Source organism: Lactuca serriola, chromosome 4 (assembly GCF_051521515.1).
Source record: "Lactuca serriola cultivar US96UC23 chromosome 4, Lser_US96UC23_V15, whole genome shotgun sequence".
Taxonomy (NCBI): Eukaryota; Viridiplantae; Streptophyta; class Magnoliopsida; order Asterales; family Asteraceae; genus Lactuca; species Lactuca serriola.
In genome coordinates this window covers 268092327-268118220 of record NC_136411.1, presented here as the reverse complement: position 1 = coordinate 268118220, position 25894 = coordinate 268092327, and the positions used below count along the sequence as shown (strand labels likewise).

Sequence of the window (25894 nt, the reverse complement as noted above, 5' to 3'; positions counted from 1 at the left end):
ATACATCTTTCCTTAGATAGCTCACATGTGTGTCTAAAAAATTTTAGAACTTACAACAATAAGTCTCAAATGTTTAGACCTTTTGCCATTTCTCACAGTTCAAACTATAAAGAGGGGTGTCATAATCATAATCGAATCTGAGAATGCAAATATCACAATTGCTAACTCTTTAAAGTCTACTTAGTGAAAGCATTTCCTCACAGTCATTTTCATGAATTGGATAGAAACCCTATGACACTTAGATTTTTATGGTGTATATGTTCCTATTCATGTAAATTTGTCAAAACCAAAATCACAAGACATGGCTAGTGACAAATCCAAACTCATATGGACTGAACTTGTTCAATATTAATTTATTGCCACCTGGCAGCATAAGGGCCTACCATTTCTTCCTAGTTGTTATGCAAACAACTGAGAACTCATAGAACCCACATGCATAGTCAAGTTTAACTGGAATGGGCACAAAAACAAGATTATGTCAAGACGATAGGTTATAAACCTCAAGTCGTGTGCTAACGATAAACAATTGGTTTACTCTTGATTAGTTCTTGAAACTCTTCAAGATCTTTAAGACTCTCACTAACCTCTTGACATATAAGATTCACTTTGTCAAGGAACATTACTTGACAAACAAATATTCAAGAGTTAGTGCGGTTTCTTACCAAGACAAACACTTCACACAATTAGCCTTAGTTAGTCTTTGTTTTATCCGAAACACCACAACTGTAACAACGAAAATTTCAAACAAATTTTTCATTTCAAAATAAAGTATTTTCATTCAAAACAAGGCATAAACATTTCATGTGTTATAACAGAATACAAATCATACGAATCCCAAGATCACAAAACATCTATCAGTGTGTACAGATCACGCCGGCACCTTCCCACGGTCCTCGCTAGTACCTGAAACACATACACAACAATTGTAAGCATAATTGCTTAGTGAGTTCCCCAAAATACAACTTACGCACATACGCCTTTCCAGGCCCTGACCTTCCGGTCCATGTGTCTCAGAGGACTTCCGTCCCTGCTGGGTAAACCTTCTGGTCCTACCCACGCCAACCTTACGGTCCAAGACTCACAACGCCTTCCGGCCCATAACATAATCGCCTTCCGGCCCATAACATAATCGCCTTCCGGCCCTTAACATAATGCCTTCCGGCCCACATAACATACATAGCACGTATAACAATTAACTTATCACATATAGCACATATATCTCATATCATATCCGACCTTCCGGTCACACAGTCAAACCCTTCCGGGTACAGTATAGTGGGAAGACTCACCTCGTAAATATCGAAAGCTAGCAAATCCTGAAGTCACTCGTGCTCGATCCGCCGAGCTACAATCTCCCTATAACATCATGCATCTCTTATTAACACTTTTATCTTCTAAGTTTGACTATCCCTAAGAAGTCAAACATAAGTCAACTCTGGTCAACGGTCAACGGTCAACTTGACCGGACTCGGCGAGTGCACAAGGGCAACTCGGCGAGTCTAGACGCATCCGCCAACTCCATAGGATTCCCTTCTTACTCGTCGGGTACTTCCCCTGACTCGACGAGTTCCACCTGGGAGAGTCGCGGGGCCACCCCGACTCAACTCGCCGAGTCTCAAGAACAACTCGGCGAGTCCCAGCTCGACTCAGTCCACCTGTCGACCCTCTCTAACTCATCCTGACTCACTGAGTCAACCATAACCCGGTCAGGACTACACACTGGGTGTCCTCAAGGACAATCTTCAAGCGACTCGTCGAGTCTGTTCATCAGACTCGGCGAGTCCATGCCATGCACCAGCTAAAACTGGCTTTTGCGGTCAGATCCGTTCCATCCATTCATAGATCTGGCCTTCCCAAGCTTATTTGTCACGTAAAGTCTCAGTCTTGGTTGCCATGCAATGCGTACAAGGCTTATTTTGGGGAAACAACCTCTAATATGACCACCTTAGCTTCTAACTCAAAAGGATGGACATAAAGCTAGTCATATGGGGTCTCCTGGACCTGCTAAGGCCCAGAACTAGGTTCCATATCTCCATGGAACCTTTCATACTTCCAATTTAAGCCAAGAAATGCAAGAAGAAACCCTAGATTTGACACATCAACACAAAACACGAAGTTTGGCTCTGAAAGTTACCTCAAGAAGACTCCCTTGATGAATTAGCAACAGATCCAAGCTCCCCAACTCCTCAAGTTTGATCCTCTCCCTCCTTTCTTGCAATATCACACAAAATGGTGAACAAATGGCCTCCAAATACACTCACAAGGGCTCACACTCGTATGGGGGCTCTTAGGGTTCAAGGTGGCCGCAAATGAGGGCCATAAGTTCCTTTAAATAGGGCTTAGGACCGGGAAATTAGGGTTTCATTAAACAGCGCAGACTCGCCGAGTCCATATCCTGGACTCGCCGAGTCCAAACGAATCCCGTGTCCAGAATCGCGACCCTACTCGGCGAGTCTGAGCTCCAACTCACCGAGTCCCCTCTCAAAACACAAAATAATCAAATCAATAAAGATACCTGGAATTCCGGGCTGTTACAACAACTTACCAATTTCAAATGTACAAGAGTATAAAACATCTTACTCTACATTTGATAAGTGTTATAAACCTTTATTAAGATTATGTCACTCAAGGCTCAGTCTTGGATTGTGACTCTAAGATTTGATTTTGGAAGTATGATTCACCATTAGACTTAACCATTTCAACAATTCACGATTCCTCTTCTTAGTCATACAAATGCACTAAGATGTCTATAGAGGATCAATTGTGATATTGTTTCATAATCACTAAGATAATCATAAAACATGATACTCAAGTACTCTCCCTTCTTCTCGGATTGGAGAAACTTTTATCTTTCTGCCTAATTTGATTCTTCTTATTCGTTTTGCCATACATTGAAACTTTTTCAATGATTCAGAATTATACCTAATCTTGTAAGTATAACTATATTTACTAAACTTTAGTAAATCATAACGAATAGTCTTACCGTTCTTTGTGGTGGACCTGACCAGCGCACAACCAAGTGTACCTGATCCCCTAGTCCTTCACTTGACTCACATATACATGTGAACAAGGAATTAGTCTTAATTTCCCAAAGATGAAGGTTCTCATTCATCACACACTACAAATTGCATGATTCCAAGTTTCTATCTAACTGAAACTTGGGTGATGAGAATCTTTCCTTATTTGGTAAATTATGACACTACCACAAATGAAAGAATCAAATCCATTTTCAATATTGCTATCAGTGGAAACATATAAACAACAATTTTCACAAATGCCATTCTAAGGAAACTTAAAATAAAATAAAATAACTTTTCTTTATTTATAGAAGTGCGGAAAACTTATCCGTACAATGCAAATACATATTAAAATTATGTTGTTATCTATTCCTAAGCAATCTATCATAACTCTTAAGCAGCAACTCAAAATTTTGATCATCGAACCATGCGATCGAAATCCATCTCTTCACGATTAGAATCAGCTTACTCTTCCTTTAAACTTCCTTACATTTCTTCGATTCTACAAATAATAAAAATGTAATTACATTACATCATGTATTAAGAATCTCCAAATAGGAACTTAATAGAGTTAGACAGTGGATTTTACCTGAAGTAGAGTCAAACTTTTTGACTTTACCATCCTTGCGATCTATCAGGTAAATATAGCAGCTTTGCAACTGATGCCTCTTCTCTTGGAAATACAAACATATGGACTCTTTGTGAATGGTACACGATACTATCTCAGACTTAGCCTTTCTCTTTACCATTTGGTCAATTGACATGACCATGGTCAATCCCTTTCCATTGGGAAGAGAAAGCTTTTCTGGACTTCTAATGTTACCATTTTCAATGTCCATGGAAGTTTGGGGAGTAGATCTTCCAATCAAATTTCCATTACCAGTGCGCCAAATCATTGTTGATTCAGTAGCAACAAGAAAATAGGCAAGATCGATAAGGGTCATGTCATGATCTGTCATATAGAAATCCTTAATGAACTCACTATACGACTCAAGGAGTGACTGAAGAACTAAGTCAACAGCCAACTTCCTTAAGACATCTACTCCTAACATTCCCAACATGTCAATGGGTAACTTTATCTCCAAAACATATGCACACACAGACCTTCCATCTTGGTGTTCGCTAGCCAATAGGGTTTGAGTGACCTTTGAACTTTTCAAGTCTTTGAACTTGTGGGTTAGGGAGAATTATTGGAGGAGGAGGAAGTGAATTTTCACTGCATCACAATAAAGGGATTAATCTTTCACCTTGATCGTCTTGTGGGATATCATCTTTATAAAGAAAACTTTTTCCAAAAGGATAAGGTAGATTGTCACACCCCCAGACCGAACGGCGGAAACGTCCGGAGGCGAGTGACTTCATTGTGCACTATCATAACAATTGAATATAAATGAAAAAGACCAATCCAAACATCATACATTGAGATAACAAACTTACATTGTTTACATATTGTATTTGTTCTTCGAGTTACACAAAGGAGACATAAGCATAAAAATTCCAAATTACAGCTAAATAGTCTTACATCCGCATCCCTTGTTACCTTCTTACTAGATCCCTGAGAATACAAGTCGTTTTGAAAAGCGTCAACTAAAAAGTTGGTGAGTTCATAAGCATTTTTGTATAAAATCTTTTTACACTTGTTTAGAATCGTTCTCATTGTACTTTCAGAAAATCCGATATCTTCTATGAAATCGTTTGAAGTCTTGTTTTGAAAATCATGGATATATGTGTGCATGTCATTACTTTGGTTCATCCTTATAAGGAGTGATTTTGAAAAGTAGTGTAATTTGTAAAGGCGAGCTGTGTTCGAGAATAGTTCTTTCGAGTAGTAATAGTCAACCGTTTCCGGAAAATCCCCTATTTAAAAAAAAAATATATATATATATATAGTTGTAAATCTTGTTTTTATTATCGGGTATAATTAAGTGTGCGTTCTAGTTTATCGTTATCGAAATCGTATAAAATTGTTTTCTCCAGAAAATCCTATATTTTCTGCTATAAAATATTTTTAAGTTCTGTTTCCAACTGTGTATACTTGTATTAGCTTATCGTTTTCAAAATCGTTTACAAACGTTTTCCATAAAGTCCTACGTTTTCTGATTTGTAAAATAGCAGTATTAAGACTCTAAGGTGTTGTTTGTTTTTTGGAAAAACCCTCTTCAAACCTCTTATTGTTGCGCGGCGCAGCACACGCGCAACACTTTTCATCTCGCAGCTGTTTGTTTTTTAGAAGTCTTCTGAGTCAAAAACCTCTACGTGTGCTCTGTTTGGCGCAGCACTTGTACTGCCTCTTCCAACCTCTTCTTCTTTTTTTATTGCTGAAATTTTGATTATATGTTGTTAAAATTTTATTTCACATTTTTTTTTTCGTTTTTTTTTCGTTTATTCTCGTTGAATTTATTTTTCGTTTTTTTATATTCAATAATGATAATTTCTTGATGAAATATCATTATCTTTTACTAAAATATCTTTATTTTTTGTTGAAATATCATTATTTTTTACTGAAATATCATTAATTTTTACCGAAATGTTATATATTATTAAATTTTACGTATTAAAAAGCTATTTTCGGTTTATAAAATTAGTTTATTTTATTTTTTTAATATCTGCAGCAGTATGCAGATGTTAAAAAAACAAACACGCTTCTTATTACAGTTTGCAGCCGTTTGGTCCACCTCTTCTACTACAGAGAGTGGCAGAGGTGGTCCGCAGACTTCATGAATTTTTGCTTCAGAAAATCAAACAGCACCTAATACATGTTAGGTGAAAGAAATCAACATGGCGATTGTGGACATTCTACGCAATGAAAAAGGACAGTCAACGCGACAAATGCGGACCATCACTACCATGTGTAGGACAGTCAACACAATGTGCCAAAATTTATTTAAGAGGTTTTCCTTGCATAAATTTATAGGTAACATAACATATTCTAATGAGTCGTTATAACCATACTAATATGACCGAGACCTATTTTGGCGTTTCTCAGGCGCCTTTGATTTGATAAAGACATTTGTCACCCTAGACTGGTCGGTCTAGCTGTAGCGAACAGTGAAGGTGCGGGGTGCCAACCCCGTATAGATCTATACACAAATTCCCGCTCTCCCTCCAGGAGACTCTGGCTATAACTCCTTACAGGATTTTAGACGTACACTAATATTTATAATTAGGTACTTTTGAGATTTGTCTGACTAGAATATTAACAACCTTGTCAGCAATCGTTTGAGATCCATTATTTGTTAGATAAATAATGATATTCGTACTCATTGAATAGAAATATTGTTTTCGTTCCATATTGTTAACTGGGTATTTCGTGTTCGTTCCGTTTCGTTTATTGAAAAATAAGTCATTTTGAACGTTTATCAAAATGACCCAACATTTCGGAATTGGCAAAAAAGGTCTTCCTTTCTATATATTGTCGGCTCAGACCCATATTAGTCAAAGGAAAAGTGTCGAGTTATAATTTGTGTAAACTATGACTTGTGTGAAGTTATGACAACAGCTTTATGACATGCAAATTCTTTTGTCATGAAAACTTTGTTTTCATCTGTTTTTCTTGATGGAATTATTTATATTAATTATTAAATAATCACAAATAGTTTGTTAATCTAGTAAAAAGTCATGAGTATGACATAATATTCCAAGATAACCCTTATATTTATGTTTGGCCAAAAGTGATCCAAAATATTATTATTTCCATAATTTAATCACTTTCAAATTATTTTGTCCCACAACTTGTTTAAGTAAATCTAGAAGCTAAACCTTATAGTTGGTGTTATAAAAATTTGTGACTTATACTTGGTAACATACTAGTTCTTGTTTCCAAACATGATTTGTGAAATATAATCCAAACTCTTGAGACTTAACCAAAATCTCGAGTTTTTGGACTATTTATAAGGGGTTTCATACTTAAGCACGTATAAGAAGGCATGCATACACAATAAACAAATAGATCATGATTTACACAAGACTTTGACTTCTACTCTCCCCCAAAACAATAAAAACTTAGAAAAAAGGTCAGGTATGAATCTCACCTTGGTTTAGTTTGCTGGGTGATTTGAAGAGATGTAAGGAGTTTCCAAGTTCCAACACTTGGAAGTTTCTTTGAACTTAGAAATATCCTAAGAATAATTTTTGTGTAAATATAATGAAGCCTTAGGAATAATTTGAAAAATCACTAGTCAAAGAAGATGAACACTTACAAAAATCTAGGAATTTTCCTTGAAGGGATGAGACTTGGAGCTTGAAGGAGTTGAGAGCACTCTTTAGGAGTTTGCTGGAGATGAAAATGAGAAGTGGGGAAATAGAAGAAGAGGAGTTCGCGTATTCTAAGTGGGGAGATAAAGAGTAACTTGACATTTGCTTGGAGGACTGGTGTACAAGGCTTAGTTCTCTTTGGATAATACATTTTTTACTGAGATTTGAATGGGAAATGAGGGATTTGCATCACATCACAAAGTCAATCTTTATCTTCTTAGAATCCCTTTTTAAATCATAGATATTATTTTATGTAATTATGATTTAAATAATCAAATTTGGCATAAAATAAGGGTTTAAGGGGTCTAATTTACGAAAATCACGAGTTTGGTGGGAATTCTGACGTCAAAATGCCTCAAAATGAAGAAATTGTCCGAAATAGTCCAAAATCCGGTGTCAAAAGGTGAATTTTGGAGTCATATGGTGAATTCCGAAGCTATATCTCAAATTCCGGAGTAAAGGATTAAGTTTGCGAGGGTCCGAAGTGGGTACAAGGGGGTTCCGGAGGTGCTAGGCGAGTTCCAAAGTCAAATTCTATCTTCCGGTCCGCAGGCGCGAAGCTGTTCGGTTCAACTAGGAGGTCCGAACCGCCCCACATATTCCGGAGTCAGAAGAAGGTTCTGAAGCAGGAGGAAAGTCCGAACTAAGGAAGATCCGAAGTGAGATTGTCCGGAGCATACTGAAATCCGAAGTGAGGACCTTCTTGGTTCCTTAGAAGGTATCTGGACCAAGAGGGTCCTTTTGGGCTTTTTCCTTAGGATTTTGAGTTGTTTTCGACTAAAGAAGGTACATAGAGAGATTTGAGATACGTGGAGAGATTTGGGAGATATTTCATATACTTGGAGAGATATGGGAGAGATTTCATATACTTGGAGAGATTTGGGAGAGATTTCACATACTTAGAGAGATTTAGGAGAGATTTCACATACTTGAAGAGATTTGGGAGAGATTCGATATACTTGGAGAGATTTGCATTCTAACGCTACATGTCTCATTAGGAACTCATTTTGTACACTTAAATGTGTTAGCACAAGTCTCACAATAGTCCTTGCTTACCTGAGGACGGATTTCCTAGCCAGAAATGCTAGTTGTGACATCATCCCCCCGTTAGAGGGAATTTTGTCCCGAAATTCTTTCAGAAGGTAGGGTCATGAATGCGGGAATAGGTGAAGGTACTTTTGATTCATCTGGTCTTTGTGTTCCTAAGTGAATAAATTCTCACGCCTTGCGTTCCCTTGAACCTTCACCATCGGGATGCGACTTTGTTTTGTGTGCTTAGCTTTTCTATCCGTAGTCTCGATAGGTAGATCAACTATTTGGAGGTTCTAGATCATCTTAATCTTTTCTAGTGGAACTGAGAGGGTTTTGTCCGATAGAAACTTCATAGGTTCGACACATGGAACACAGGGTGTACGTCACTAAGCTTGGAGGGTAGTTGGGTTTTGTAGGCTACCGGACCGATCCGTGCGAGGATCTCAAATGGTCTGATGTATCGGGGATTTAGTTTATCTTTTCTTTTCAAATCATGTCATCCTTCCCCGAGGGAAGATCTTTAATAATACTCGGATCCCCTATTTGGAGTTCTAAGGCTTTAATTTGCTATCTGGATAGCTCTTTTGTCGGATTTACGATGTTTAGAGTCGTGTTCGGGTTTGTAGTATCCTTTCTGTGGTATCTCGAATAATCTCGAGTCTAACGAGTGTATTATTGGACGCTTGTCCTCTTGTCAGTTGCGTGTCTCTCACCTCAGCCCAATAGAGGATGATCTGCACTTTCGGCCACGCGTTGTCACGCCCCCGAACCAGACGGTGGAAACATCCGAGGGATCGTGTGACTCAAATTGAATATCATCACAATGAATATACATGAAACATAACATAAACTTCACCATGCATCAATATATTACAACTGACATTGTTCACATCAAGTACATTGTCTAAATATTACATATTCATATCATAAATTGTTTGAAAGTTTTCAAAAGCATAACACCCTAACATACTTGGTACTACTCCTCAACTTACCTGTTACCTGAGAATACAAGTTATTTTGAAAAATGTCAACATATGGAATGTTGGTGAGTTCATAAGCAGGGTTGTTTTGAAAATGTTTGTATAGTTTATAAAACCCATAAAATCCGATATTTTCTGAAAAGATAATTGTTTTTACCAAAGTGTGAAGATCCATAGTTTTGTACGTGAGTGATTTCAAAGTGTGTATAAATGAGAAGTTTTGCATGATAGTTATTGAAAAGTACGAGTGAAGGTGTTGGTCTCCTCGAAAAACCCGATGTTTTCCGATAACAAAATATAATATAATTGTTTCGAATTGTTACACCATTACAACGAAAGATTATGATTTTCCTTGATTACTCGGATGGTATTGGATTTATTTATGTGAGTCGTTATAACCATGCATGATAATTTGTTTGTCTTGGCATTCTAACGAACGCCGGAATTAATCTTAAGATTTTGTCACCTTAGACTGGCTGAGTCTAACTGTAGCAAACAACTGAGGTGTGGGGGAGTCACCCCCATATAGATCTATACACAAACTCTCGCTCTCCCTCCAGTAGATTTTGATTATAACTACAGACTACAAACAACCCATAAAGGTGCCGCCCGTTATTACTCACTGAATCCAAATCGAATTTGATTACCATTTATTAACGACCTGTATTTGATTACTGAATTGAAGGTAAGCCTAACAAATGAGGAGAAGACGATTACAAAGTCCTGCTAATCACGTGTATTATTTTAGGCTGTTGGGGATACGAAGGACGCATTGGCCCATTTCGCATTTGATTTATTTGGACCTTACTAGCAATGCTAAAGGGCCACTGAGGCCCAATAGCACTTGAAAGCCATTGAGGGTCCCTTAAACATGTAATTGGGTCACAGGAGGCCCAATAAACGTTTATTTTTATCGTTGGGCTCAAAAGTTATGTTAATGGGCCGAGAAAGAGAGAAGAGAGAAGAGGATTTGGGCCTTTTGTGCTTAAGTCCATATTATGGGCCCATTTTGATGATTTTCGGCCCAATTGGTCTTTGGAGATGGTTAACGGCCCAATATAAATCAAAGTATGAGTTTTATGGCCCATTAGGTTAATTAGATTTGTTATGGCCCAATAAGGGTATTTTATTTCATTCTAGGCCCATTATAGCCCAAAATGTTAAAATAAATGAACGTGGGTCCAATTAGAGCCCATTTAAGAGTTCTAAGCCCAAAATAGTCAAATTGGAAGCTTATTGGTCCATTAGGCCCAACAAGAAAATCCTAGTACAAAATGGACTTAAACCGGGATTTTTAGGGTTTCCAACTTTTGTTGACTATTTTAAAGTTTATATAGCGTATTTGATGGAATTTTGTTGTCATTGAACACCATACATGTTTTAGCTACAATGTTATTCTATGTTAAATGTTTACAACGTATCAGAATTCCTAGTTGTGACACGCGTGGCCTCGAAGGATGCAACTTCTATGCTCGAGTGGTAGTTTCTGTTATATGAGTACTTGAGTAGAGGCAGGTGGGTATCCCAAACTTTGTCAATGTCCATTACACATGCTTCTCTTCGGGGTGTGTATTCTTGTTTACCTTGATCTTGTCAGGTGGGATTTTTAGGGCTTCGATGGTCCGACACTTATGAGTGTTGAATATATGGAATGTGAAATGTTTAAAACTGAGTTCTTAGGTTAATCAGAGGCTATGGATTATCGGACCTTTCTTGGCGAGGAATTTTGAACGGTCTTCTAGGGATGGGGATCCTGGTGTCCTAGAAGTAGAGTTTTCTGGGCCTTAAGAGTGGGTACTATGGTCACTAAGGTTGAGTTTGCATGTGATGTAGTTAACTTTATGAGTCTTAGATTATCTTAGGAGTTTTCTCCTATGGTTTTTGGAACTAATGGCAGGTCAGCCTCTGCCAGTTCCTTGTTGGTTGAACGAATCTCTAATTCGGGGTAGGGAGTATCGATCCTTGAGGATGGGTTTGTCTGCCTTATTCGTAGTCGGTAGTGCCAATGGTAGTTTCGTCTTTCTTCTTTATGAGCTAGATAGGTGCTTGCTGTGGTTAGGGACTAGGTCTAATGTTTCCTTTATATGTTATGCCGATCTTGTGATCAGACACTATCTGTTCTTGTGACTGTGCTAAGTGGTATCGAGTGTTTGGTTATTGGGGTGGTTCCAGGATTCAGGGTAATTCTATCTCTGTTTAGCACTTAGTTGAGGTTTCCAAGGGATTTTTGGGAACCTCTGGAGGAAGGTTTGAAGCCTTTGGGATTCACTTGATGCCCTTTGCTTCTTGATTTTTTTTAATCTTTATTGGGGGCTAGGAAAGAGCATGGTATTTCTTTCACCAGGACTTAGGTGTCGGGTTGCTAGGGATTCGTCGTTACCGACTGAAAGAGTTTTATTATCTGGTTGAGTAAGACGAAATTCTATTTGCAATGCTCGAGGTTTGTAAGGTGAGAATCAAGCATATTCGTGCCAACTGATGACATTGGACACCTTGTTACAACAGGTGTTACGTCGATTGGGGAGTATTGGTTGTTAGGAATAACAGGGTGTTCTATGTTCATGTTCTTATCACTACTAGTTTCGCTTTTGTTGTTACCATTGGGTCTATTTTGTTCCTGCTTGCTAGGTGTTTCAGCGACACAAAGGTGCTGCTATAAGGCAAGGAAATTCGTAATCCGAATTCTGCCAGGCTATTCCACTATAGATGGATGTGACCTAACCGTACATACTTAGGATTTTTAAAGATAATTGCCTGCGGGGTTCTGTCCTAATCACTATTCAGCCGAGGGACAGGAAATAAGACGGAATCGCACGCTCTTAGTTTGGGGAATCCTGACTACATATGATACTATCGATAATATGGAATCATCATGGTCCATTCGCTAGGATCTCTAGTTTCTCTATGTCTTACAGAGTTTGTTTCAAATGGGGAAATAGTTTTTTATTATATTTTCAATTGGCAAAACCTTTTTGCGAAAATTCGTTACATACAGTTTATTGTTTGAAACGTACCAGAAATCTCGGTAGGGTTTCTTGTCGTCTCTTCATGTCTAGTTGTCAACTCCTTCGTCAGTCATCTCTATTGTACAATATCTCTTGAAATGTCATGTTGCACCGCACTTGTGACAAGTTGGACTTACTTCTAGGTTGAGGGTCGGAGTGATGCATGGGGTCGGGGTCCTACAGTAGCGGGAGGTGTGCCCCATCTTATTGCACCTTTTGCAACGAAATGTCTGGCAGGCTCCCCGATGATGGTATTTGCACTTGTTGCAGGGTAGATTGCTCCCAAGGTATGATTGTCTCGATGTGGTAGGAATAGGGTTAGTAGGGGTAGAGACTGATCCTGCTTGTTGCCTTTTAGTAATCCTCTGATTCGAACTGCCTCCTTTTTCGTTCCTGAACTTCCATTTCTTGTTCTTAGGTTTAGGTTTTTTAGTGCATGAGTGAGTTTTCCCTCGTTGGTTTCCTTGGTTGTTGTTACGGTTAAAATTACCGACATTGCTTCCAACTTCGTTTGTGTTGTTGGCATTGAAGTATGCCATGACGGCTGCCATGGCAGCTATTACAGTGGCTTAGAAAGTGGTGGAGTCTATTCGTAGGACCGGTACATGGTCGGGGTACTGGTTATCTTCATGAGAAGACATAACTTTGTTGCACACGAAAGGTGAGCTCGTAAGTACTCGCGGTTAGTTTCAAGTGATTTTATTCGTACAATCTTAACGTACTGGTGTTAATTGTGTCAACCTACATCCACATGATGCAGTTATGGTAGAGAGTGGAAACATGTATTGCCTGACGTAAAGTCCATCAAAATAGCACATAGTTAGCAATATAGTTAATGGATTTGGTTGTATGGATTCTTGGAGGGTGTACTCCTCTTAGTTTACTACTACTAGTTGTGATTAAAGGCATTATGAACCTACGGCGAGTAGTGTGGTGATCCTCTTCTACCAACATGGCGCACAGAGTGCTTGGCCATTTCACTTATATTATGAGTGCCCTTTTTGTGTTCCTTACACTGTTGAGGTTGTCCTTGCCTTGATTGCTATGAGTTGTGGTCTCCATATGATCACTACCTAGTTTTCTGGTCTTACTTGTGGGTTACACAAGGCAAATTGGAATGGTGTTCTTGTTACTCATGGGGGATCGGATTTACATGACTGTACATCAGACTCTGTTTATGGCCTCCATTACTCCATGACAGAGGATTGGAAACCAGCAGTCACTTCGGGTTACTTGTGGTCTAGACAGAAGTGATGTCTGATTCTTGAGGGTGTTGGCTATTGGAGTTCGGTGCATGCCGATTGTGGATCGAATTGTCTTTTGTGGAGATGCGCCATGAACCGGGTAGGAGTCAATTCCTAAGCTTGTCTTTGCGTGGGTATTGTTTTGTTTATGGGTATGTCCATTACAGGGGCACTTATATTGAGTGGTTACGTATCTGGGAAGAGAGGGGTGAAAAGGCCTCTGGTCTACTCTCAATTGGGTAAAGCTCATCAAGGGTTTCCTTGGCGCTTTCATCCTTGCTGGTCTCTTAGTCAGAATCCTCCCTTTCACAATTCATCTATGGGTATCCCTTAGGGTCCCCTTCGGGGTTTTTCCCCATGGACTTATTTTGGTCCCTCCTTGCCCCATCCGCAAATCACCGTGACAGGGTAGTAGAAGTCTCGGCAAGGAATTTCAACTACATTGTTTGTGAGAGAATCAAGGTACGAGATATACTGGTATAGTTTAGGTGTGGGAGGGGTTTATAGTATCCTAAAATACTCCTATAGTATTTTTTTTAACTTGATTTTTTATTCTAGTATCCTCTTGTACTCATAGTTGGTAGGTTTTAGGTTTGTTGCAACACCACCATCACTCCCCAGTACATGTTGGTCATATTTCAAATAAATATAGTTGATCAAATTATGTTTATCCCATATATGATTACATAACTGCCGAGGTTTGACTATAGTGTTCAACCTTGAGTTGCCTTTGTTTTCTTCTCGTTATGACATTGTGTTAGTGGATTTGTATATTTTTATAAAATACTTATCTTTTTAGAGTATACCTTTAGGCAGAGTGTGTTTTAGTCGTCCCATTGTATTTATAGTATCTTGTATGGCTAGATATACCAGTTCACTATAAACAATGCTCTAATACCAATCTGTCAAACCCCCGGACCGGACGGCCGAAACGTCCAGAGGCGGATGACTTCATTGTGCACTATCATAACAATTGAATATAAATGAAAAAGACCAATCCAAACATCATACATTGAGATAACAAACTTACATTGTTTACATATTGTATTTGTTCTTCGAGTTACACAAAGGAGACATAAGCATAAAAATTCCAAATTACAGCTAAATAGTCTTACATCCGCGTCCCTTGTTACCTTCTTACTAGATCCCTGAGAATACAAGTCGTTTTGAAAAGCGTCAACTAAAAAGTTTGTGAGTTCATAAACATTTTTGTATAAAATCGTTTTACACTTGTTTAGAATCGTTCTGATTGTACTTTCAGAAAATCCGATATCTTCTATGAAATCGTTTGAAGTCTTGTTTTGAAAATCATGGATATATGTGTGCATGTCATTACTTTGGTTCATCCTTATAAGGAGTGATTTTGAAAAGTAGTGTAATTTGTAAAGGCGAGCTGTGTTCGAGAATAGTTCTCTCCCCCAAAACAATAAAAACTTAGAAAAAAGGTGGGTATGAAGCTCACATTGGTTTAGTTTGTTGGGTGATTTGAAGAGATGTAAGGAGTTTCCAAGTTCCAACACTTGGAAGTTTCTTTGAACTTAGGAATATCCTAAGAATAATTTTTGTGTAAATATAATGAAGCCTTAGGAATAATTTGAAAAATCACTAGTCAAAGAAGATGAACACTTACAAAAATCTGGGAATTTTCCTTGAAGGGATGAGACTTTGAGCTTGAAGGAGTTGAGAGCACTCTTAGGAGTTTGCTGGAGATGAAAATGAGAAGTGGGGAAATGGAAGAAGAGGAGTTCGCGTATTCTAATTGGGGGGATAAAGAGTAACTTGACATTTGCTTGGAGGACTGGTGTACAAGGCTTAGTTCTCTTTGGATAATACATGTTTTACTAAGCTTTGCATGGGAAATGAGGGATTTGCATCACATCACAAAGTCAATCCTTATCTTCTTAGAATCCCTTTTTAAATCATAGATATTATTTTATGTAAATATGATTTAAATAATCAAATTTGGCATAAAATAGGGGTTTAAGGGGTCTAATTTACGAAAATCACGAGTTTGGTGGGAATTCTGACGTCAAAATGCCTCAAAATGAAGAAATGGTCCGAAATAGTCCAAAATCCGGTGTCAAAAGGTGAATTTCGGAGTCATATGGTGAATTCCGAAGCTATATCTCAAATTTCGGAGTGGAGGATTAAGTATGCGAGGGTCCGAAGTGGGTACAAGGGGGTTCCGGAGGTGTTGGGCGAGTTCCGAAGTCAAATTCTATCTTCCGGTTCGGAGGCACGAAGCTGTTCGGTTCGTCTTGGAGGTCTGAACCGCCCCACATATTCCGGAGTCAGAAGAAGGTTCCAGGAGGAAAGTCCGGACTAAGGAAGATCCGAAGTGAGATTGTCTGGAGCATACTGAAATCCGAAGTGAGGACCTTCTTGGTTCCTTAGAAGGTATCCGGACCAAGAGAGTTTCGGACCAAGAGGGTCCTTTTGGGCTTTCTCCTTAGGATTTTGAGTTGTTTTCGACTAAGGAAGGTACATAGAGAATTTTGAGAGAGATTTGAGATACGTGGAGAGATTTGGGAGATATTTCATATACTTGGAGAGATTTGGGAGAGATTTCATATACTTGGAGAGATTTGGGAGAGATTTCACATACTTGGAGAGATTTAGGAGAGATTTCACATACTTGAATAGATTTGGGAGAGATTCGATATACTTTGAGAGATTTGCATTCTAACACTACATGGCTCATTAGGAACTCAGTTTGTACACTTAAATGTGTTAGCACAAGTCTCACAATAGTCTTGTTTACCTGAGGACGGAATTTCCTAGCCAGAAATGCTAGTTGTGACATAGACCATAGTTGTCAGAACTAGACATATATAGCAGAGAAATTCAAGTTTAGTTGATTTAAGTCCTTAATACAACACCCAAAATGAAATATTAAGGCTAGGACTCAACACAATATTTTAGAATTCGGAAGAGGGATTCCATAATCCAATTGCAAAATATTTGAAGGTAGGTAAATGACGATTTACCAATTTCTACCATAAAAAACGAAATTGATTATTAAGTTTTAAATGAATTGAAATTCTTAGATTCTTTGAGATTCGTTGAACTTTTCAATGGCATGTTTAAATCTCGATTGTGCCCTTCAAGTTTGTGACTGGGATGCCAAGGATCACAAACTAGGTGTGAATAACCATGCAAATTAGCTTGGTACTCTCGATGTCATTTATCACCTAATCAATGTGTCGGTTAACCACACACGCTCCATCAATATATGAAAAACATCGAGCTACCCTTTGCCACCCTTGTTAGTCCAAGTTAGTATGTCGGTTAACCACACACGCTCCACTAACGACTTGGCAAGGTGCAAAGTGCAATTTCATGGGTTAGCACCAAATTCACATTTTTCCTAAGTAACTAAGATTGGGAATTTATAAGTGTTTAGTTACTTGGTATTTTCATTATACTTTTAATGAGAACTAATGTCCTATCCTACCCGTTCGATTAACAACCCTCCACCAGTCAAGGAAGCGGTGGGTAAGAGTGGACACACATTAAACCACCATTTTATAGGCAATAACTTTATACCCCCCCTTATAGACCGGCTTCGTGAATGAGGCCTACTGACGGTAAGACTGACTCTTTAACTTATACATGTAAAATTATTAAACTTTTAATTTTATATAGTATAAGGGTGTATTTTAAACTTTTAAAATACTATATGGTTTAATCTATTAATTATACTCTTAATTTAATTAAACTTAAACCATGTCATTATAGAATTGTTAATTCTCTTTTAATTAAACACTTTAATTAATTTAATAAAGTCCATAAGGTGCAATTTGAACAACTCAAAATACTTCAAGGTTCTAAATATAAAATTCAAAATTAAAACTATTTAATTAATTTTTTTTTAAATTTATGAACCCAAGAGCTCAGAGCACAGTCTGAAGCCAAAAACTCTACATGTAAGTCCTTAATCCATTAAGCTTTGAACTCTAACTTTTCAGAAGGTCTTATATAATACACTTGAAAGTCAATGCTTTTAAGACATATATGTCCAATACATGTCTAGATCTCATTTGGGTCTAAAACTGAAGAAAAGGACATCCAACTTTCATGCAAGGTTCCAAAACCCAACCATTCACTAGATCTAAACTCCATAACACTCTTAAGACCCTTATAACCGATAAAATTGTCAACTTTATGTTTTCCATTTATTCAAACGTGCTCAACCAGGGAGGAATGTGGGACAAAACTTAGATGTAGCTACAAATAAAAATAAAGGAGGAAGCTTTGACACTTACAAGGGTCCAGAAACAATGTTAGGTGATGATGATGATGATGATGATTCCTTGCAAGCCTCTTCAGAAGATCACCTTCTTCTTCTTCTTTTTCTTCTTCTTTTTCTTCTTCTTCTTCTTCTTCTTCTTCTTCTCCAAACCAAGAATAGCTCCAAAATGACCAAGAATCAAGCAACTGATGAAAGCTGGGGTTTTCTGAGGTGAAATAGGGTTTGGAAGCTGATAATGAACCCTAAAATAGATTTAGAGGTGCTTAAATACGAAGGAAACCCTAAAAGATCATGGGTTTGGGCTACATCAGTTCTCACGTCGTGAGGCCATTCCCAAACAAAAGTTTTCATCTTAGCCCATCTCACGTCGTGAGCCTCTATGTCTCACATCGTGAGGTTCATTTTCTTCCAAAATCCAACATTTTGACTCTTTAAAACCCTAATTCGATTCATCTAGGAAAACGGATATTACAAGTTCTTTCTTTCATGTTGAGTTGAGAGATATTAGTTGTCTAGTTGAGTTTAGAGAAGAAAGAGAATGTATCAAATAAGAAAAAGTTAGGTTTGAGTGGGGGTAACTGAGAAGGGGTGGTTGTTTTTTTTTCTTTTTTATAAATTATAAATAAGACAAATGATAAGTAAATAAAAAAGAAATTGATAAGGGCAATATAGTCATTTTAAGTCAAATAGGGACCAAATATGCAACAAAAGCAAATAATAGGGATCAGACGAGTTAAAAAACTTTGGTAGGGACCAACCACGCGGATTACTCTAAACCATAGGGACCATTCGTGTAATTTAACCAAAATTAAATTAATACACATCTATTAGACTAACACTGGCAAATAATTAATAAGGAGTTGTATTAGACTGATATATGGCAACACAAAACTTTTCTTTTAGTAATATAGGAAGATTTAGTTTTACATAAATATGTTTTTATCCATTAATATCTTTATATCTGTTAAAAATTATTGGATTTTATCCTTATTATAGATTTTCTAGGTTACTATGATTATTAAGTTAGGTAAATATCATAAAAATCATTAAGTTTTCAAGTTTTTATTTGAAAAACCATTGTTTTATTCTTTTTTTTTTTTCAAAAAAACAACCAATCATATTTCTTACATTTTTCATAAAAAACACATAAAAAGAGTTCGAAAAACATCATTTTTTTAATTTCATTACATCTCAAATTATGTTTCTTATCGCATCGAATTTATGTAAGAGATAGCTGAAACCATAGCAAAAAATCACATCAAAAAAGGTATTAGGGGTTTATACCTTCATTGGGTGTTGTTAATTCGACGAAATTGTGTTAGATTCTTTCAATAGTTGACCCCAGTATCTATATTTCCTCATTAAGGCGTTATACTTCCAATTAAATCAAAATCATTACATATCTCTCAATGCTTTTGCTTAAAATGGCATATTAAGTCCAACAAACAAAAAAGCTTAGGTGTTACAACTAGAGAACGGATGTTGGAAAGCTTCAATGTCATACTTGTAGATGCTACAAAGAAACCCATAATTACCAAATAAGGAAATTTGAATTTTATTATATGGACAAAATTTTCAAGATACAAATGGATGACAAAGAAATGGGATCTGAATGTTTGTGTTGAAGGACCAAAGGTGATTTTATTTCTCGTATTTACATTCAACATATATTAAACACTCCATCCATACTTGACATGTGCAAGTTTTTGGGTGTAGCACGCTGCACGTATGACAAGGGGAAAAAAACAAAAATGACCTTGTTTCATTGTTATTTGGTCCAAATTTTTGAAAAGCAATGTATTAATTCTGGTGAAACACTGCAATAATATGTAGGGTATAAACGTTTTTTTTGGGGGGGTACAAGAATAAACCCCAACTAATGAACCAACCATAAAATACTTGGCAAACTTTGTGGTGCCAACCATGTAAGGTTTGCAATTTTTTTTAGTTTGTCTCAAACTAGTTTCTCAAGGTTGAATGAAGTTAAATACCAGTTTTGTCACTCACACTAATCTCAAGTTCGCTAAACTAAAGCCACATTAATTAATACACGAAAAAACATTTTTAGTGCATTTGAAATTCCTTGTTGTGTGTATTGATGTTAGTAGGACAAAAGTTGCAGCCTTCAATTCCATCCAAGAAGATAGTGTAGAGACCCGCTTTTGATATTACACCGTACGTGCAATAAAAAAATAAAATAACATACATCATAGGCTGCCAACTACCATTTGGGGATGAATATAAGATGTAGATAGATAATGGAAGTAGATGCAACTAAGGTACAATACTAAGTAAACATTCTAGTTTCCAATACCAGGATTCTTGGTGTCCCTCACATCACACAACAATTGCAGCGTCTCATGCTCAAAAACAAACAACCAACTGCAGTTGCAATAAATCCTCAAAAACGTATAAAGAAAAAATAATAATAATAATAATAATAGTGTAGCATCCGAATTCCCATCCATGATTTGACAAACAATTTCCTTCACCTTTTGGCTGGGCAGCGGGTACCAGCAACAAAGCCTTCTGTGTAGGCTGTATTTTTAAACATCGTCTGAAACACCAAAGTCCAAACCAAATAATAAATACCAAACATAATTTGATTTTATAGCATCATCCTACACTACACTACACACTATTACAGTTACAGCATTGTACCAAATGAAATTATATGTCCAAATACAAAATATTGGGTGTAAGATGCCTAGATGATTGATTGTACAAAACATAACTTGCAGTACAGCATAACTCATAACAGGGTGGATCACTCTTTCATGTATAACTATAACTATAACTATAACTATAACTATATATGGGTGTTGAAACTTGAAACTAGGCTTTCCCTTTCCCTCCTCCTTTTACAAATTTTTATGTTTTTTTCTTCCATTTCTCAAAACATAATTTATATGGGTTTTAAAGAGAATGAACAAAGAAAGGAACATACATTGTCCTATGGATAATAAATACACAAGGATATCAAGTCTATGTAGCAACAGATAGCAGATTAATGTCACTCAAGTTTTGACACATGCTGATTGATGTCTGGGGAAAAGAAAAAACACTTGCTAAGTTGCTATGAATGAACACTTATTGCATTAATGAGAATGCTACACCTATTAAATTATAGATATTCAACCACATGGACAGTTGAAATCAATGGCCAAGATTGAGTCTCTACACATATTCTATTAAACATCTAGAAAATAATCAATGGGACAATACTGGCAACTTGTTGTGTGCATAAAAGACATGAATGCCCCCATCTCATCATCAATAATGTCAATAGATATATAGGTGATTGCAAGCTAAACGCGTTAATAATGTGAAGTAATTCATCATGAACAACAAATACTTCAATTTGAGAAACGTATATTAGACAGAGTTTTTAGTATGATGGAATCAGAAAAGTGATGAAAAACAGTTGTTTTTTTTTTGCGTAAAGGAATGTGATTTCCTCCATTTTGTTAATTTTTCATTGCAATTTTATTCATGTAGCCTTTAATCAACGACACAATGCATCCATGCTTAGACCCACTCTTAAAGACTAAAAAAAATCACCATTCCGATTTAGTTGGGCACAGTTGCTTTCTTTAACTCAAACTTGTGTGTGTGTCATGCAAAACTAAGTTGCTACTGTAGATAGAAATAGAAGACAATTAGAGAAAGAAACACTGACAGCTAGGTTTTTCAATTCCAAGCTAAGATTCTTCTTTAGATGGCTGGATACCACACCACCAAGTTGTTCCCCATTGCCATGTTGCTTAATGTTTTCGTCCTTCATCTGCATGATTTTTTTTTACATCTCAAGAATAAGCAAGTCCAAGATAGATAGAGTTAAAGAGTTTATTAGAGACAAGTATTACATTACACTACCTCGGAAAGAACAATAGCTGATGCTTTCTCTACTATTTCTTGAATAAACTTTTCAGGATCAGCAAAAGAGTTTGCAGTATTCACCATTTTCTCCTTCTTGGAAACCTTTGATGCTTTGGCTACATTACATCAATCAGTATCAGCCACATAAAAACATCAAAAGGTTAACAAAATCTACAACTTTCCAGGATCAGCAACAACAACAAGCCTCATTATATATATATATATATATATATATATATATATATATATATATATATATATAACTTTTATTGAATAGTGAGTCACATCTAAGAATTGTAACGATACCAGTAGCAGAGACTGGGTTGCTATCGATCTTCAAAGAAGCTGTTTTCTCCATAACATCTGTTATGCGTGAAGCGTTGTCAGATGGAACTAAAGCAGCTAAATCCGGAGGTTGATCCTTCCCAACAGAAGGATTAGCCTAAAAACAACAATTACTTACAACCAAAAAAGGAAGAGAAGGGGGGGAAATTAGTAAGATAATAACCAATCTTTTCTTACCTCAAGATCAACATAGGCAACCATTCTTCCTACTGACTTGAGAAACCTGTCAAGATCCTTTATGTGAAGGGCTGCAACCAGATTCATCAATAAATAAGCCCAAAATTTCAAGAATGATGAAGCGTTTTGATACTTACAGATGGTTGTATCGTTGGAGAGTGGATGGAAGAAGCAGCACTCCTGAGTTTTGAAACCTTGATCCAACAACAACGAAACATTCCTTCACAAATCAAATTAACAAAACAACTGCTATCAGAATCCAGTATTTAACAAATATTTATGCTCTTGTTAGTTGTTGCAAGATTAAAACAACCCAACTCACTTAGCTGACTCATTCACAAGTGCAAATGGAGTAACACAGCCTAAAGGCACCTGGAAAAATATTATACCAATGAGTATCAACTATCAGTAATATAGTAAGTAATCAATGTAAAAGATATTTGAGAAAATGCAGATGGAAGGAACATATAAATGAAGCCAGGTTTGTAAAATGTTAGGACTTAAAAAGTGTAAGCTTCCTTTTCCTAAATTTCTCTATCATATAATTATTTCTGCATCAAGTCAAAAAAACACTCACATATAGATTACATTAAGTAAAAAAAAAAATCATCTACAGAGTTAAAATGCATTTAGGAACCTGAAGTATTTCTCCAACTGCTTCTTCAGGTGCCATTCTCACCCCTCCTTTTCCAAGCCCAAGCCTTTGAGATAGAACTGCTCAGCTTCAAAGCCACAATGAGTGTTATAAAAATCCAGAAAAAAAATACAAAGTATTATATTAATGACTTTTGCAATAAATAATATAAAACTGTATCTCCCTCTATCCCTAAACAGCACTCATGTTATTCTTTTTGGTCCACAACATTTACTTAATCTTAAATTCAAATTTCGTTTTGTGAATATGCTTTCAAGACAGAAGGGTGCTTTGACTAGTGGTATATTAATAGAACTAAATGCAAGAAATAGCAACATCCTTTCATTTATTTGTGTACTTTCATTTCATTGTATTATAAGATTCTACATCCATTTTTTTCCTTATTATAGCACTGTACTTTGAAAACTTTCTTACTAGGATATCATAGTTGAAAAAATATCAGTGAAAATTGCTTTGTATTCAGATGGCATTTAGTAGACTTTTCAAATTACAATATGAAGAAATGAAAGTAGGATGCTATACTCTTAAACAAATCAATGGAAGAAGTAGTCGACTTGTTTCTTGTTGCATTTAATTTTAACCAATAATAAGAGTAGTACACTTTTCATGGGACAGAGGAAGTAACATAATTAGTATGGTGTCCAAAACAACAAGGATAAGAAAGCAACCAAATGTCAGAGCAAACTAACCTTTTAGGTCTACTGTGGTATCAGCCAAGGCTGAAACAATATAAAATCTGTGCTTCTTATCCTATATATCAAAAGTAAAATATATACATATGCATTAATTAGATAGAACACAAAATGATACTATATGGCAATCCAAAACCAAAATATTTGAAGATAATACCTTTAGGAATAAGTTTTTACTCAATCCACCTTTCATATGTCCAACATACTTGGCCTTATACAAGAGATAGACAAACAAAACAAATTAAAGAAAATTGCAATATTTTGTTACAGAGAACATGATTTTGCAGTGCGTTTGGCATGTATTGTAGGCAAAAATTGTAATATTTTGTCCTATTATCTACCCAGAAAATGCAAAAGACGTTAATGCCCATTGAAAATATCCCCAGAAAGCTTTGTCCAGTTCAGTTATGTCTCATGTAAAAAACGCAACCTTTGTATTGCATTAGATTTAGTTACCTGGGCTTCAACAGTCATCACTACAGGATGCTCATACTGCGAAAATTTTATCTGTTGAGCCTGATACATACAATGGATATGTTATTGCTTAAAGAATATATAGTTACAAATGTTAAATAGTCAGGCCATGATCACACTCAGTGGGAAACAAAACCTCATTTATCAGGACAAAACTTAATAATAATAGAAGAAGAAAAATAATTACATTGTATTAAGGGAAAGATTATCACATGGAAAATGGATATAGGTCTTGTTACTAGCTCACGCCCAACAGTAGTCGATTTCTACTAATACTAGCTACGAAGTTTGAGGTTGTAAACGAGTAAGCTAAGCTCTCACTCATGAGACTCCAACAAGAACACACTAATGAAGCATAATATAAAGTGCAAACATATATGACCGTGAAGATAGAACCTTAAGTTGTTTGATCTTGCACTACTTTTTTGGCAGATTAATAATGGCTGTTGCTTTTTCATTGCTTCAACCTGGGATTTTAAACCCAAATTTATTCGAAACTCTATCAATCGATAGTAAAATTAGAATTGGACGACGAGGTTGATGAATCCAGAAGATTACGCATTTTGTTAAGAAAAATCGAACCTGTAAGCGTTCAAAAAGTTGCCCTTTCGAAAAACCCATCTCTCCGAATTTTGTAGACGCCGCAACCCCAGGGAGAGACTGAAATGCAACTCAACCTGTAATACTCGCTTTGCTTGACCCAAAAACTTTGAAAATGTAGGTTTTGGTGATAATACATAAAACCCTAATCCTAAACTATTTGGGTTAGCTTTATATATATATATATATATATATATATATATATATATATATATATATATATATATATATATATATATATATATATATATATATATATATGTAAAAGTGATTTTTAAGAAAAGTGGTTTATTAGCTTGTAGATCCAGAAACATGTTCACCAATACCATCAATATCCACTGGAGAAGCAGCAATGAAGGCAATAATAAATACAGAAGTTGCGGTCAATAAGGTAGGGATCATCAAAACACCAAACCATCCAATGTAAAGACGGTTTTCAGTGTTGGTTATCTAGTTACAGAAGTGACCCCATAGGCTTTCGCTTTCGCGTCTCTCTAAAATTGCAGTCATGGTAAAATCTTGGTTTATTTAATTATCAGGGACTCCCAAGCGCACGAATTTTCAAATGAAAAACTAAAGGTTTGTTATTTAACAGAATAACATGACTTATATGCCCGTGTCAACCAATATCTATCTGGATCTAGTTCAATTTTTTGTAAATCAAAAGCGGTTTGCAAAAATAAAATTAAAAAAAAGATTTCTATACACTATGCATATAATATAATTTCACTAAGAAAAGCTGGTTTTAAAAAGTGTTTGGATGCGAAAAGCTGTTTTTTCAGGAGTAAAATGGTTAAAAAGCTAAAAAGCTAGGATTTTCTAGCTTTTTGAAAGTTTTATTTTTTCTCATATAAAAAGTTGTTTTAAAAAGCACTTTTTAAATAAACAAACACTTTTTTAGCTTATTAGCTTTTTAAAAAGCTAATAAGCTTTTTTTAAAAGCTATCCTAAACACCCACTAAATGGTGGTATGAAAAAACAATGGTATATTTGGGTAGGATCAGATCGTGGGTGGGTAGGATCGAGATCCGATCCAGATCGTGGGTGACTAGGATCGAGATCCGGTCCTTTTCTTTTGGCAAATGGATTTTTTTTACCATTTTATGTCTTTTACCTTTTACCAATTTACCATTTATCATATTGTATTGTGGCCTATAACTAATATTTTGAAGTTTTTATAACTTTTGAACGAAAAAATTATTTTTTGAAATATTTTTCATGATTAAAAAAATTATAATTAAAATTATATTTTATTTTGTGGGATCTTAGGATCCTGATCCCGATCTTG

At 36.2% G+C, this 25894-nt stretch overlaps 1 protein-coding gene across 1 annotated transcript; it reads right to left on the bottom strand.

Annotated features, from left to right (window-relative positions):
- Nucleotides 1–20011: 20011 nt before the first annotated feature.
- LOC145097020 (YbaK/aminoacyl-tRNA synthetase-associated domain-containing protein) lies at nucleotides 20012–24765 on the bottom strand. Its single transcript, XM_079034484.1, has 12 exons — nucleotides 24589–24765; nucleotides 23989–24048; nucleotides 23690–23743; nucleotides 23530–23590; nucleotides 22823–22899; nucleotides 22508–22557; nucleotides 22323–22405; nucleotides 22186–22256; nucleotides 21970–22105; nucleotides 21661–21779; nucleotides 21464–21568; nucleotides 20012–20341 (listed from the first exon to the last, which is right to left on the bottom strand). The coding sequence occupies exons 1-12, from the start codon at nucleotides 24625–24627 to the stop codon at nucleotides 20273–20275; spliced, it is 924 nt and encodes a 307-aa protein (XP_078890610.1). The 5' UTR covers nucleotides 24628–24765; the 3' UTR covers nucleotides 20012–20272.
- Between the last annotated feature and the right edge of the window lie 1129 nt (nucleotides 24766–25894).